The following is a 15,511-nucleotide window of genomic DNA, read 5'->3' as shown; positions in this document are numbered from 1 at the left end:
GAACTAACTCATCACAGCAAACCTCTGTGGTAGAGACATAAAGGTCCAGGGAGGAGCTACACACAGGGTGTGGGGTTAGAAAGCACAGCAGGTTGATAGGCAGCCTAGGAACGGATCCAGCGAAGGACCTACTTGTCTGAGTGTTTGTCCTTGCGTTAGGTATGCATATGCTCCCCACCCCTGTACTGTTAAAGTGTCTCACAATCTTTAATGCATTTAGCTACATAGCACCTTGTGCTGGGGGGGCCGGGCTTTTCGCCCCATTGTACAGATGGGGCCTTGAGACACAGGGCGAGACTAAGGTCTAGCTTTTGAATGGTATTTAGGTGTTGCAGTCAACATTGCAACAGCTCACGCTGCTTTAGGGGCGTCATATGTAAAAGGGATTTAGGAACATAGGCGCCTAAATCCTATTGATGGTCAGTACTGACATTCATGTAAAAACCCAAGCCTCAGTGACTGGCCAAAGTGACATAGGAAGTTTGTGGATGAGGAGGGTGTTGAACTCAGAGCTCGTCAGTTGTGGGGGAGGGCCCCTAACCCCTGACCCTGCCTTCCTCAGTGTCATGGGGATGACGGGAGAGGGGTGTGTGGTCTGTCATGCTTTGGCTCACCTTGCCCTGCCCATAGTCTCACCAGAGGGGGTTGGGAGGCGTTTTGCCGATATCAGATTATCTTGCCGCAGCCGCCCTGACAGCGGCCCAGAGGGCAGGTCTCCTCCCCCAGGGCAGGGGATGGTTTCCATATGAGATGCCAATTCCAAGCCCCACTTCTCCAGTGAGCCTTTTCACCTGTCTAGAGCCTCCATCTTTGGGCTAAGGCTGGGGCTGTCCAAGGGTCCAGGGATGCTGAGGTGCGATGGCGTGGGGGTCATCGCCTGAGGGGGGGGGGCCGAGGTAAAGCTCAGCACTAGTGCAGTGCTTGCAGATGGCTGCCCATGGGGGTGGGCAGTATGCCCTGGCTGGGTGGGCGAATGAGTGTCAGTGTGTATGGTGGGGGGAGGGAATGCTGTGTTGTCCCGTCTCTGGGGTGTTGCTGCGTCAAACCGTTCCAGGGGTTATTGGGACAGTGGCGTGGGTGGGGCAGGAGAAGGTGTGTCTCTGACTGTGCCCAGATGTCCTTCATCACCCAGCAAGGTATCTAACACCCCCTGCCAGCCCCCCTTGGTCATGGATAAAGCAGGGGGGGATGAATGTGTGAGAACAGTATGAGCTAGTGGCTAAGCCAGCCAAGCGTGGGTGGCTGCTGGCTTTGGTGATGAGTGACGGCGACTGACTTCAGAGGGGCCACGCCATCAGCGGCTGGCTCACACCCTGCAAGCAGCAAGAGGGGAGGGGTTGAACAGGGCTTGGAGAGAGGCTGCAATGTGGAGGCGAATGTTCGGGGGGCGAGAACTCACGTAAGTCAACAGAAGTGCTTCTTTCCGAGGCAGAGCTGAACCTCGGCGCTGGGGCTAGGGCCCCTCTATTACAGTAGGACCCAGAGGGCACGGGCCCCATTGCCGTGAGTAATGTAAAGCTACAGCGTGACAGCCAGCTTGTGCCCCAAAGACCTTCCAGCCTAAGCGTGGGTTGCTCTCATTGGACAGCTGGGAACGGAGGCGCAGAGCTGCGAAATGAACCAAGAGCGTCCCCATTCCCGAGCCAGCACTTTACCCACCCACCCACACTGGTCTCTGGAAGAGTCACACTGTTCCCCACCTTCAACTGGCCTCTTTATCATATTTGCCTTAAAAAGCCTCACGATCCCTTCATAAGAGCCTCCAGAGGAGGCCCTGGCCCTACTCAGCTTTCATGCTGCCCTCTGAGTCCCAGGGCTAGACAGTGCCTTCACCATCCAAAGTCCACACCACCGGCTCTGGCTCGTAACCAAGCGGGACCCAGGATTGGCCGTACCACACTCTCCAAACCAGTCCCCTAGGAAGGAACCAGCACATCAGCTGCTCATGGGCTGCTCTGTAAAAAGAGCAGGACTCTGTATTACACACACATATGTATGCCAGAGCAGCCCACAGCTGACATGTGGAAAAAGGGCTTCTGTTGTTGTCTCTGCTGGTCACAGCCTGGGTTGGACCCAGGTGCAAGCCAGGAGTTCCCCTCCCTCAGAGGCCAGGCCTCTTCTGACCTCAACCCAGAGCACTGAGGTAGCTAGGTCTCCCATTGCATCTATCACCATGGTAGCTGCATCCTCACACACAGGAGAGCGAGGAATGTAACGACATCATTCAAGCTGCTCCATGCTCGTCTTCTCTGCAATGTGCTTGGATGAGCTGGATCGGTCCCCGTCCCTCAGTCTCTCCACATGCTGTATGACTAGAATATTGCTGGGAGCATTGACTAGAATTCCACAAACCCAGTGAAAGTCAGCTGTGTCTTTGTGCTTCTGTTCCTGGGTGGCTAGTGATTTATTTGTGAATCTCCTGGGGTTTGAAGCTGGAGGTTAAGAAGATATTTATAACTAGCACCCCCTATTATTAAGATTGCCCAACACTTCCCATAGTAAGACCCTGTTTTCAGTTGCTTATAACTTTGCCAAACTTTTACTGTTTGGGCTGAAATTTTCCATGCACCATGTCTGCCAGGCTTCCCACTTCAGGCATCTGAATTGAAAGCAAGGGGACTGTCTCTCCTGTGCCCATGATGCTCTCTCTGCTGGGCCCAGGCAGTGTGGAGGAGGAAGCTGCCTGATTCAAATGCAGAGGGAACAGGAACCAAACCTGCATGGGGGGAGAGCAGACTCATGAGCATCATAGTGGGAGAATGGGATTGGAGGTTGACAGGGAGGAGGACATGGGGAGACTGGGAGATGAGGGAGGGAGGGAAAGTAGGATGGATGGTTGGGCAAGGAGACTGGGAGCAGTCCAGGAAGCCAGTGGTAGGGAAGAGACATGACTGGGGCAGAGACAGGTTGGAGGGGATGGGAACCTTAATTTTGGCATTTCCTAACTTTGGAGTGCTTGACTTTGCAACATTAATGTCCTCAACATTGTGTGTAATTATATAGCTCTACACACAAAGAGCAAGCAAGCAAGCAATAATGCAAACCACAGCAAAATGTACACATGATGAGAGGGACGACTAGACATGGAATTGTAATATGGAGGCTGGATCATACCTGAGGTCTCTCTAATTCAGTATCCTCTTTCCCACAGTGGCCAATAGCAGAACAAAACATTATTTGGGGCTGGGAAGTTACTCAGCCTTTAGAGATAGAGGGAAGACTGACGACGTACCAAAAACCACCCGTGACAATGTTTTTGCCCCATCAGGCATTGGGAGCTTAACCCAGAATTCCAGTGGGCAGCAGGGACTGTGGGATAGCTACTTACAATGCACCACTCCGTAAATCGATGCTAGCCACGGTATTGAGGATGCACTCCACCAACCTACTGTGCTTAGTGGGGGCATACACAATCGACTGTATCAAATCGCTTTCTAAAGATCAACTTCTGTAAAATCGACCTAATTGCGTAGTGTAGACATACCCTAAGTGCCTTATTCATATAAGTCAATGGGAGTTTATCCTGACTAATGATTTTGGGATTTACCCCAGAGAGGTAATTGCTGTGGCTTCTCCCTCCTCACCTTGCTACAACTAAACTACCAGGCAGAAACAAAAGGCACAAGTCTTGTTGCAATGTGGTAAATGTTCCCCGCACAGCAGAAAAGCTTCAGGAGAACAGTCTGGTCTGGTAGTTAAGTGCACTGGAATGAGACTCAGGCGAGCTGGGTCCTATTCCTGGCTCTGTTGTGTTGGACAAGTTTGTGTGTCTGTTTCTTTCTGTCTTGTTTATTTCAATTGTAAACTCTTGGGTGCAGGGCCTGTCTCTCACTATGTTTGTACAGCACCTAGCACAATGGAGCCCCAGGCTAGCAATCATTAATATACGCGAGCGTGAGCTAGCATTGTTAGAAAAAAGGGACAGCTTCATGCCAGGGTTAATGGCATGTGGCTCAAGTTTAACCTCAATTGTGGATGCCTTTGATAGTCACCTAACTGTTTATACAGCACGAGTGGTGTGGCAGGGGCTTCAGAGGCAGGTGTGAAAGCAATGGGCCTGATTCTCCACTGCCTTGCACCTTCCTCCATCCTTTACACCTGTGCAATGGGAGGGCAAAGCGTTGGCGTTGAGCCCACGCTGGGCACAGGTGTGAACGGCTGTGCAGGGTGAAGCTGGTGAACAAAACCCAGAGAGCCTGATTCTGAGCTTGCCTGCGTGGAACTCAGAAGCAGCCCCACCCTGGCGAACCAGGCTCGGTGAGACCGGAAGCGTTCACAATGTGAAGACCCAATCTGGGTTACGTGGGCAAGGCTTACTCACCTGAGTAAGGGGCAGCAGGACTAAGCCCTCAATAAGCAGAACCCATAAACTACGCCAGCAAATGCATCCCACAATACATTTTATATCTGGAGCCTCAACTGCCCTCTGCGTCCGCTGTCTGCCTCCAGGTTTCTAGACGGGGCCAGCACCGTATTACTGCAATTGGTGTATCCCAAAGAGGAAAAGGCCTTTTACCCTTAGGAGTCAATAAGCTGTGTGAGTGGGATGCTCAGCTGGTGTAAGTCGACACAGCGCCAACGATTTCAGTTACACCGGTTGTAGATTTGGCCCCACGTGCCGCTCCGGAGGAAATGGCTGGGGCCGGTTCTCCTTGTGTTCCCAGGATGATCCATTGGCATCAGTGGAGTCACTCTGGAATAGCACAGGGGTGAGTGAGGTCAGAATCAGACCCAGACACCCAAGCCCCCCCATCCCCACCCTGCTACCCCTCCCCCCCCAAACCTGTTCCTAGGTTCCCTGCTGGGATTTCGCATTGGGCTGGAAGGAAGAATTATTCATCAGCACCCAGCTAAGTCTCAGAGGAGCTGTTGAGCCCAGTCTGGCTGTTTGTGCTTCTGCACTGAATCACCTCAATTACAGGATTTACTTTGAGTCTAGTTTGGGAAAGAGGTTTAAAAAAAAAAGCCCCCTCCCCCTGGCAGTGGTGACAAAGGCCAAGAAAGGCGTTACGTCGGCACCAGGAGGGGTATAAATAGGCAGCTGGTCCAGAAAGGAGCCAGATGCAAACAGGAGGCTGGAAAGCAAACAAAGCTTCTCTCTGTGCATGTGAGAGCCTGGCGCCCCCCTTCAAGATGCCCGAAACCTCGCTTCCAGTCCCCTTCCTCTGTCTTCTCGCCTTGTCTTCAGCCTGCTACATCCAGAACTGCCCTCGAGGAGGAAAGAGAGCCTTGCCCAACACAGAGCTCAGACAGGTACGAGAGGGGCTACTTGCGGTGTGCGTGGGGTGGGGTGGGACTAATTCTTCACTGTGTGGTGAACTGTGTTCCCATACAGTGTGTGTGTGTGTGTGTGTGAGTGAGTGTACTTCAATACTCTGGGCACAAGGGACTGTCTTCCAGTCCTGGGTGTGTTCAGCAAACTCCTATGTGGAGACTCTATTCGAGTTCTGGGTGTGAGAGGGACAGGGGCAAACTCCTCGCTGGCTGGCAGCTAGATTCAGCTCATTGGCCTGAAGCTCAGACTGGCATTTTCTAAAGCTCCTAGTTCTTGCTCCAACTTGCTTCCTTTACAGAAATGAACTTACATTGCTTTGAGCAAAGGTGCTTTGTATTGACGCTTCTTAGAGACGGGGGGGGGGGAATCTCTATTTAGATTTAGGAAAGGTGCCTCTAAGTCCCCCTACCCTTGGCCCCTACTTGGAAGCTGCAGAGAGAAAAGCTAGGGAGAAAAATAGGGAGCCAGTCCTTAAATCGACTGAAATTCTTTGGACTGGGAAACTGGAGGCGATGGGAGGGAAGTGGTAAAATGATGGGCACTTCACTGGAACTGGGGCTGTGCCTCCTAAAGAGGAACAGCAGACATTCGTGATTTCCTTCTGCCACCTAACACCCTTTTAATGCAAGCTTGTTCCACAAACTTTAATAGTTCTTTTGGCTTGTGGTTAAAGAACAGAATGTTTGCTCTGTTGCTAGTTGTAACAGCCTCAGTAATGCACTCGCAGAGAGAGGACATCTGAAGCCCATTTGAAGAGCCAAATCCTCAGCTGGTGTAAATCATCTTCAATAGAGCATGACAACACCAGCTAAGGATCTGACCCCCAAGAACCCAGGACTTGTATTTTCTTGTGGAAAGTGAACAGATGAAATTTCTTTTAAGTTACAGACCTTCCAATGTACTTAGGGTGAAATCCTGGCCCCACTCTGGTCAATGGACATTTTGCCGTTGACTTCAACGCAGTCTGGATGTCACCCTCAATGCAAATGTGACGTACCAATAATGTATTTAGGGTAATTTCAGAAGAAAGGCTATATCATAAAAGTAATAGCACCAGTGCATTTGAAACACACATTGATTTACATGAGGCACTACTGTGTTACTTTCTTAAACCATTTCAGTCGTATCGTAGCAAAGTGTTTGACACCATTTCATTTCGGTTCTACCACATTTTGAGCAGATCTGAACACAACAGTTACCTGAGAAATTTATATATCAATTTGTAGGCATGCAGGTTAGAACAAGAGGATTTAAAATAACCAGAGTTAATGGGATTGTCTCTTCCTATTGTGGCTGACTTGATTTTTAGACAACGTCTCTGATGTATGGTAGCTTGTCCACCTATGGAAAGTTGGTCCCAAAAGTGTTTGGGCCATTAAAGAACCTAACAAATTAAGCACCATGGACAGAGCCACTGTGCTAACCAATTAGAGCCTGTGATCAGCTTTTTAAACCAGTTCCTTCTGATCAAAATTTGAATGCAAACATCTCTAGACCACAATTTAATTTTACATTTCAATAGGATGCACTGTGGCTGACTTTAGACTGATGTGGCTTCTAAGTGTAATTACTAAGGTTAAGATTTTGTCACAGTTATTTTTAGTAAAACTCACAGACAGGATGTGGGCAATAAACAAACATTCATGGAAGCCCACAATCTATCTATGATTTTTACTAAAAATAGGGGGGGAGCGGACCGGGGGTGGAAGAGACTACCGGCGCCAGCCCCATTGGCGACAGCGGTGGCTGACAGCTGCAGGCCCCTTGTCATCCCAAGTCATGGGGCTGAAGCTGAAGCAGAAAATGTCATGGAGATCGCTGAAAGTCACCGAATCCGTGACCTCCGTGACAAAATCTTATCCTTAGTAATTACTTTCCCCTGTGGTTTGTGCATAGTCACGATCCCACTGCTGGTGGGCAGTTATTAAATGAGGGGACCTTTGACACAGAGATACACAGCATGGGCCTGTATTGCCTCCCATCACTGAGTAGCCTTTCCCTTTTATCCTGAAGAGAGTGTGCAAAATATAGCCCCTTCATATAACAGTCCACAGTAAGCTTCCTACGCTAACTGTGAGCTGGAGCTATATGGATTATAGAGCACAGGAGTTAATAATAATGCCTGGCTCTTATGTATCACTCATCAGCAGCAGATCTCAAAGTGCTTTACAAAGGAGGGCACGGTCATTATTCCCATTTTACAGATGGGGAAACTGAGGCACAGAAAGGTGACATGACCCACTCAAGGTTATCTACCAGGCCAGTGGCAGAGCCAGGAACTGAATCCAGGACTTCTGAGGCCCAGTCCAGTGCTCTAGGCAACCAGCCCACACAGACTTGTTCCCTACTGAACACACCCTACCCTTCTCTCCTGGCTAAATCTGACCGGTAGTGATCAATGGCTCCATGTCTAGTTGGCAGCCGGTATCAAGTGGAGTGCCCCAAGGGTCGGTTCTCAGGCCAGTTTTGTTCAATATCTTCATAAATGATCTGGAGGATGGTGTGGATTGCACCCTCAGCAAGTTTGCAGATGACACTAAACTGGGAGGAGAGGTAGATATGCTGGAGGGTAGGGATAGGATACAGAGGGAACTAGACAAATTAGAGGATTGGGCCAAAAGAAATCTGATGAGGTTCAACAAGGACAAGTGCAGAGTCCTGCACTTAGGACGGAAGAATTCCAGGCACCGCTACAGACTAGGGACCGAATGGCTAGGCAGCAGTTCTGCAGAAAAGGACCTAGGGGTTACAGTGGACGAGAAGTTGGATATGAGTCAACAGTGTGCCCTTGTTGCCAAGAAGGCCAATGGCATTTTGGGCTGTATACGTAGGGGCATTGCCAGCAGATCGAGGGACGTGATCGTTCCCCTTTATTCGACATTGGTGAGGCCTCATCTGGAGTACTGTGTCCAGTTTTGGGCCCCACACTACAAGAAGGATGTGGAAAAATTGGAAAGCGTCCAGCGGAGGACAACAAAAATGATTAGGGGACTGGAACACATGAGTTATGAAGAGAGGCTGAGGGAGCTGGGATTGTTTAGTCTGCGGAAGAGAAGAATGAGGGGGGATTTGATAGCTGCTTTCAACTACCTGAAAGAGGGTTCGAAGAGGATGGATCTAGACTGTTCTCAGTGGTAGCGGATGACATAACAAGGAGTAATGGTCTCAAGTTGCAGTGGGGGAGGTTTAGGTTGGATATTAGGAAAAACTTTTTCACTAGGAGGGTGGTGAAACACTGGAATGTGTTACCTAGGGAGGTGGTGGAATCTCCTTCCTTAGAAGTTTTTAAGGTCAGGCTTGACAAAGCCCTGGCTGGGATGATTTAGTTGGGGATTGGTCCCGCTTTGAGCAGATGACCTCCTGAGGTCCCTTCCAACCCTGATATTCTATGATTCTATGATGGAGAGGCTACCCCTTCCCTTAGGAAGCAATTGCAGAGCCAAAGTGAGCTTTCTGTTAGGCTGTTTTATTTGCTATTCATCTTAAGTCCTCTCTTCTCTCATATGGCTAATAAGAACATCCAGTATTAAAATACTTAATGACATACATTGTGAAAGGGATACTAACCCCCATACTGCAGGGGTTAAGCCAATCTCTAGGAAAGACTAGAAGGAGCCCTAATGCAGGGGGCAGCTTATCTCACATCTGCCTAGTATGGGGCTCTTGCACCTTCTTCTGAAGCATCTGGTACTGGCTATGGTCAGAGCCTGGATACTGGGCTGGATGGACCCTGGGTCTGATCCAATCTGGCAGTTCCTATGTTCTTTCTTAATGTGACCCCATCACTTCTAGCTATTCCCCTTTGTACTATCCTAAGTAATTCCTCTCACCCGCTTGAATGTAATGACCCCCATCCCTCCCAGAGGTCATCAGCCAGGTTGCAACCCAGACCTTCAGCACGACAACACTGATCTCTAGCACTTGAGCTAAAGGGATAACTCTGTTACTGTTAATAGCAGTAGGTTGTTATCCTCCAGTGGGTGGACACACACGCACACACAAAATGCACTGTGCTAGGATTGGTTACACTGACCTCTTTCAATGTTTGTAGAATCATGCTTACCTTCCCACCCTTAGTCACTGCTTAGCCAGACTACCCATATTTAACCCTTTCCCTCTTTCTTTCCAAGACTGTCCCTCCAGCCCCCGCTCACTTTTTGCTGCTCTTCTTTGAACTGCTTCTAATTAATTAATATATTTCTGTTACTGAGGTGGCCAGAACTGAATGCTCTATTCCATTGGTGGTCTCAGCAGAGCTGTACGGAAAAGAGCACTTGTACCTCTTTACCCCATAAACAAACGTATTGAAAATTCTAGTGGGGAGGAAATTCCCTTGACTAGGAAGTTCTAAACATGGGAGCAGAATTGATGTAGCCCTGAAAGCAACATCATTCTACAGCTTGGCTCTAATTCCTTTAAGGGTTGAAGGCATCTTTGCAAGAGAGCCACCACCATCCATGAATGACATTGGCTTCCATATAATATGGTGGAAGGCAAATTGTAGGAGACCTTTAAAACAAGACTGAACAAAAGGAGGCACAATCTGGCATTGCCAACAAGGGAAAGAGCAGACAATCCAGTAGGCCATTTCTGTCTCCTGGTTTTTGGACAAAAACCATGACTGCTAATGCCAAGTGCTTATCTAAACCGCTGGGAGCCACAGAATATTTAAACCCCTCCACTTACTTCCAGGGTTTGAGAGAGTGAATAAGCTCATCCTTCTGCTCAAAAAAATAAGTTAACTTATAGCATCATCTTCCATGGAAAGATCTGAACCCAGCTGCTATTCTATCAACTGAAAATGATTGTCCCCTACATTGGTAACCTTACAGGGATGTGTCCTCCATTGAGAAAGCTGCATTTTACTTCAGGGGAGGACGAATATTATGCTTAAAGTATTTGTTGGTTTTATAAATACCTGATGAGGTAGGTATATATGGCTCAGTTCACCCACTATTGAAATGCAGATATCTAGTAAATGGAATAAGTGCCCAGATACTGCAGTGATGGGCATGGGATACAAACATGAAGGGGTGGAGGGAGTTTGTTAACAGCACAGCACCTAAAGCAGAATATCAGCTCCAATTGAAGCTGCAGGGGGCGCTCAGGGAGGCAGGATGTAATTAACTGGGTGCAGTTCTTCGGGACACACCCACTCTTATGGGCTCTTTCATTGCATAGCGGCCTTGCCTGCAACAGGTGGAGAGGGAGAGGGAAAATGTGTGACCATGCAGCTGGTTTTAGGGTTGATCTCAAAGACCCAGTCCTGCCTCCTAGCTCAGGTTAAACACCTGCTGAAGGATTTGGCCCATAAAATCAGCTAAGAATTAACCGCCATTCAACACAATGGGAATTTTGCCATTTATTTCAATGGGGAGCAGGACCTGGCTCACAACCTTCAGACCTGGCTCACTGGTTATAACAGTGTCCCATTCATGCACCTGATTCTCCTGGCTGGTTACTCCATGGACTCACCTCTGATTCCCAGCGGTGAGATCAGGCCCCGTGCTTATACCATGCATGAGGGGTTTCGCTGTTCCCTGAGAATGAGCCTCCCCCCATTCCCCATGCAGCCCCTGGCAGGCTGATCTGTCTCCTGTCTTCCCAGTGCATACCCTGTGGCCCCGGGAACAGAGGGAACTGCTTTGGCCCCAACATCTGCTGCGGAGAGGAGCTCGGCTGCTACGTGGGCACTTCCGAAACCCTGCGCTGCGTGGAAGAAAACTACCTGCCTTCCCCTTGCGAGGCCGGCGGGAAAGCCTGCAGCTCAGGAGGGAGATGCGCTGCTCCCGGCGTTTGCTGCAATGATGGTAATAGAGGTGTACCCCCCTACCCAGAACAAATACAATGGAGAGAGGAGGCACCTCAAATAGTAACAGCCTTTACTTAGTGGATCATCTCCTCTCCTGGGTACTGCACTGGCCCCGTTTCTGTAGTAGCTGAGCCCCTCACAATGTTTAATGTACTTATCCTCATAACACCCTACTCTGTGATGTAAGGAAGTGCTGTTAGCCCCACTTAGAGATGGGGAATTGGCCACCGTCAGCAGCAGGATAATGAAAGAGATGGTATGATCCAGAATGTCAGCTACTTGACTCTTGGATTGGACCATTTCTGGAAATACAAGTAACAATAATGGACCAAACCTGCCTGACATCTTTAGTTTTTGCTCAGTCATGAATCAGGACAAACTCCTATTGACTTCCCCGGTGGGGCGGAGGGGTTGCTGAGTAACTGACCTCAATGGGCATTTTGCAGGAGTAAGGATTTGACTCAACACAAAAGCCTATGGCTTATATGACACTTTCTATCTTCAAAGCTCTTTACAAGCATTAACTAAAGAGCTCACCAGACTCAAAGGTAGGGTTGTAAAAGTATTACTATAATCCCGATCTCCCAGATGGGGAAACTGGTTTGCCCAAGTCTACATAGCATGTCAATGTCAGAGCTAAGATTACAACTCAGGAATTTCGGGTTCCCCACTTCCAACCTCCATTTGTAATGTATTTGCTGGCAATATGTTATTCATCCACGATGTCTCTGTTTGCTGTAGTGAGTTCCAGACAGGTTGTGGTCTCTGGTAAACAAGGGAGACAAAGCTGGAACATAAGCTCCGTGGAAGTCTTCTTGTGGCTGTAGGTGTAGCTTTTCTGTTTAATAAGTCCCTTCTGTTTAAGAAAGTACATGGAATCACAGCCTATGACACCAGTCCTTGGAACCCACTGCTTCATGTAACATCAGTGATAACACTTTGGTTTCTTTTCTTGTGTCAAAGAGAGCTGCACCATGGATACCATTTGCCTGGATGACGATAGTGACAGAAGTCGAGAGCCCTCAGAGAAGAACCTGACTGTGCTGGATGGCTCGGCGAGTGACCTCCTGCTCAAGCTGATGCATTTGGCGAACAGGCAGCAACAGGGGAAGCACCAGTTCTACTGAGGGAAAGAAGCAAGATCAGAGATGAGTCTAACAGCGAGTATGTTGCTTACATGCCGCAGCACCTCAGAAAACCCTTACGAGATGTAAAGGAACAGCCCTTTGAGAGCATTGTAAATATGTGGCCAATAAAGTCTTTTATTGCACTGTGCTATTCAACTTTGTCCTGTGTCATTTGCACTGAAGTCTTCGGCACCAGGGGCTAGATCTGCAAGAGCTCAGGACTTTGGGTGCAGAGCTCATTTGAAGATCTGCCCATCAATGTCACAGCAGGAGCTGAGCTCTTTAGAGAAGCTGGGGGGCGCTGAGCACTCAGCAATCTGGCCCTCTACGGCTCAGCAGCCCCTCCTCATTCAGTGGAGGGGAGAAGGAGCACCACATGTGACATCACTATTCAGATCTTCCAAAAGCCTTTGCCAAGTTCCCCCGGCTAAGAGAGGCAGCAGACAGTTCAGATGTACACTGCAGGCAGAAACCAGACCTCACGGGGTACAAACCTTCAGCAGCCCCCCCCCCCCCCCCCCGGAGCACTGACTTAGAGGATCACTCCTGGCAGCACAGGAGTTTCCCAGAAGACTCCCATGGGAGTTCTGTCTGAGGACAATTCTGCACAGTTTGGGGTGTCTGATGGAAGCACCCCCGCAGGGCAGGCTAGCTGCAGAGAGTGGTGTGGGTGAAGTTTTCAAAGGTTCCTGAGCACCTGTGGGTACGTCTACATGACAAGCAGAAACCCAAGGCAGCAAGTCTCGGAGCCCAGGTCAACAGGCTCGGGCTCACAGGCCTTGCACCGCAGCACTAAAAATAGCCCTGCAGATGTTCAGACTCGGGCTCCCAACCTCACCCCTCTGGGCAGGTTTCAGAGCCGGAGCTGCAGCCTGAGCCAAACATCGACACGGCTGTTATTAGCACCATAGCACAAGTACTAACCTGTAGGTCCGGGCTCCAAGACGCACTGCTGCTGGTTTCTGCTTGCTGTGTAGACATAAGCTTCGGTGACGGTAAGTCCCACTGACTTTCAGTGAGACTTGGCCTCCAAAGTGCCTTTTGAAACTGGGATTTAGGTACCTAACTCACTTAAAAGCTTTTAAAAATGTTATCCACTGGACGTTGGACACTAAGACATTTTAACTCCAGTTGGCACCAAAGACTGTCTTTGGAAACTACCCCATAAGATTCCTACCTCGCCCCCTTTTTTGATTCTGTATTCAACTGCTCATCACTGGAGTAGCTGACCACCAGGGTCACTAAAAAGAAAAGGAGTACTTGTGGCACCTTAGAGACTAACCAATTTATTAGAGCATAAGCTTTCGTGAGCTACAGCTCACTTCCTCAGATGCATATTGTGGAAACTGCAGTAGGCTTTATATATACACAGAGAATATGAAACAATACCTCCTCCCACCCCACTGTCCTGCTGGTAATAGCTTATCTAAAGTGATCATCAGGTGGATACTATTAATTTAGGCTTAAATAGAGACTGGGAGTGGCTAAGTCATTATGCAAGGTAGCCTGTTTCCTCTTGTTTTTTCCTACCCCCCACCCCAGATGTTCTGGTTTAACTTGGATTTAAACTTGAAGAGTGGTCAGTTTGGATGAGCTATTACCAGCAGGAGAGTGAGTTTGTGTGTGTATGGGGGTGGGGGGGATGTGAGGAAAACCTGGATTTGTGCAGGAAATAGCTCAACTTGATTGTCATGCACATTGTGTAAAGAGTTGTCACTTTGGATGGGCTATCACCAGCAGGAGAGTGAATTTGTGTGGGGGGGTGGAGGGTGAGAAAACCTGGATTTGTGCTGGAAATGGCCCACCTGATGATCACTTTAGATAAGCTATTACCAGCAGGACAGTGGGGTGGGAATAGGTATTGTTTCATATTCTCTGTGTATATATAAAGCCTACTGCAGTTTCCACGATATGCATCTGAGGAAGTGAGCTGTAGCTCACGAAAGCTTATGCTCTAATAAATTGGTTAGTCTCTAAGGTGCCACAAGTACTCCTTTTCTTTTTGCGAATACAGACTAACACGGCTGTTACTCTGAAACCCACCAGGGTCACTGTCATTCGCAGGCTTTATCCTGCAAGATGTGGACGCATCATCTCCATTGGATGGCAGCACTGTGTAAATTGAGGGACGCGCCCAAGGATCATTTGCAGCAGAGCCAGGAACTGAACACAGGTCTTGTGTGTCCCATGCTACTGCCCTGTCCATTAAACCAGCCTTCCTCCCATAATTAGCTCTTGGGAAGATATTAATAATCAGCGGATAGGTTCAGCAGGCTCGAAGCCACAGGGCCAGCTCCCAAGACCTCAGACAAAATTCTCACATTGCCTTAACAATCTCCTCCCAGCCCTGTAAGGGGCAAGCCAGGAAGGGCCCTGATTCCACCAGTAACAACCAGACCTTGAGGGAGGATGAACCCAATGCAAGAGGGTGAACTGTCTGTTCTCTGCCTCTCCAGACAGTCTGCCATGGGACCCAGCTGAGTGCCAGGACTTGATCTGTTCTCCTCCCCCACCCCCATCGCATATGAACTCCATAAGGATGGCATCAGCCCCCCGATGCTGAAACCTGACTCTGGCTCTGAGCGTTCTCTGCTGCAAGATACAGCCTCAGGGCCAAACTCTGCTCCAGGCTACACCTGTGTAAATCGGGAGTAACCCCACTGAAATCACTTTGGATTTATACCCCTGCAACTTCACACAACCCCTATGAAAGAGGTAATTGCTTTGCCAGGTCCAATTCTGCCCATATTTGCATCCAAGCAACCCCATTGGCTGGGCAGAGTTTCCCCCAGGGGCTGTAAGGTCAATCCTGGTACAAGCAAATCCAACATCTATTGGGCCAGGTACTCCACTGGTGTCAATCAGCCTAGCGCTGCCGTGGAGCTAGGTTGATTGACACCAGCTGAGGATCTGGCCAAATGACTTCAGCACAACTTGAACCAGGTTCACCAGCCCTGCTAACCGGGTATCAAACAGCTTTCCCGAGTGATTTAAAGTAATTGCACCAGCCAGCCTGTTACTGATGCTCTCCTATTGCCTAGAGCAGGGTTTTTCCACCTGTGGGTCGGGAGCCAAAATTGGATCACCAGAATGTTTCAAAGGGTCACGTGGCCGTTCCTGTGGCTCCTGCCCCACAAGGCTGGCTGGGCACAGCTCCCTGCTCCAGGCACTGCAGCCTGGGGGGGCCCAGAGCCACTCAGGTTTGGCCCAGCCGTCATGACAACGGGAGTGTGGATAGGCCGAATCTGAGTGAGTGGCCAGGTCACAACGCCACTCACACACCTTTGGTGCAGGCAG

At 49.3% G+C, this 15,511-nt stretch overlaps 1 protein-coding gene across 1 annotated transcript; it reads left to right on the top strand.

The window, feature by feature from the left end:
- Positions 1–5,061: 5,061 nt before the first annotated feature.
- Positions 5,062–12,362, top strand: LOC140910045 (vasotocin-neurophysin VT-like). Its single transcript, XM_073340158.1, has 3 exons — positions 5,062–5,253; positions 10,884–11,085; positions 12,051–12,362. Exons 1-3 carry the CDS (start codon positions 5,062–5,064, stop codon positions 12,212–12,214), a joined length of 558 nt encoding a protein of 185 aa, XP_073196259.1. The 3' UTR covers positions 12,215–12,362.
- The last annotated feature ends 3,149 nt before the right edge of the window (positions 12,363–15,511 follow it).

The sequence above is a fragment of the Lepidochelys kempii genome, chromosome 4, assembly GCF_965140265.1.
Source record: "Lepidochelys kempii isolate rLepKem1 chromosome 4, rLepKem1.hap2, whole genome shotgun sequence".
NCBI lineage: Eukaryota > Metazoa > Chordata > Testudines > Cheloniidae > Lepidochelys > Lepidochelys kempii.
Note: the sequence above shows the minus strand (reverse complement) of the source record. Positions and strands in the feature narration are given on the sequence as shown.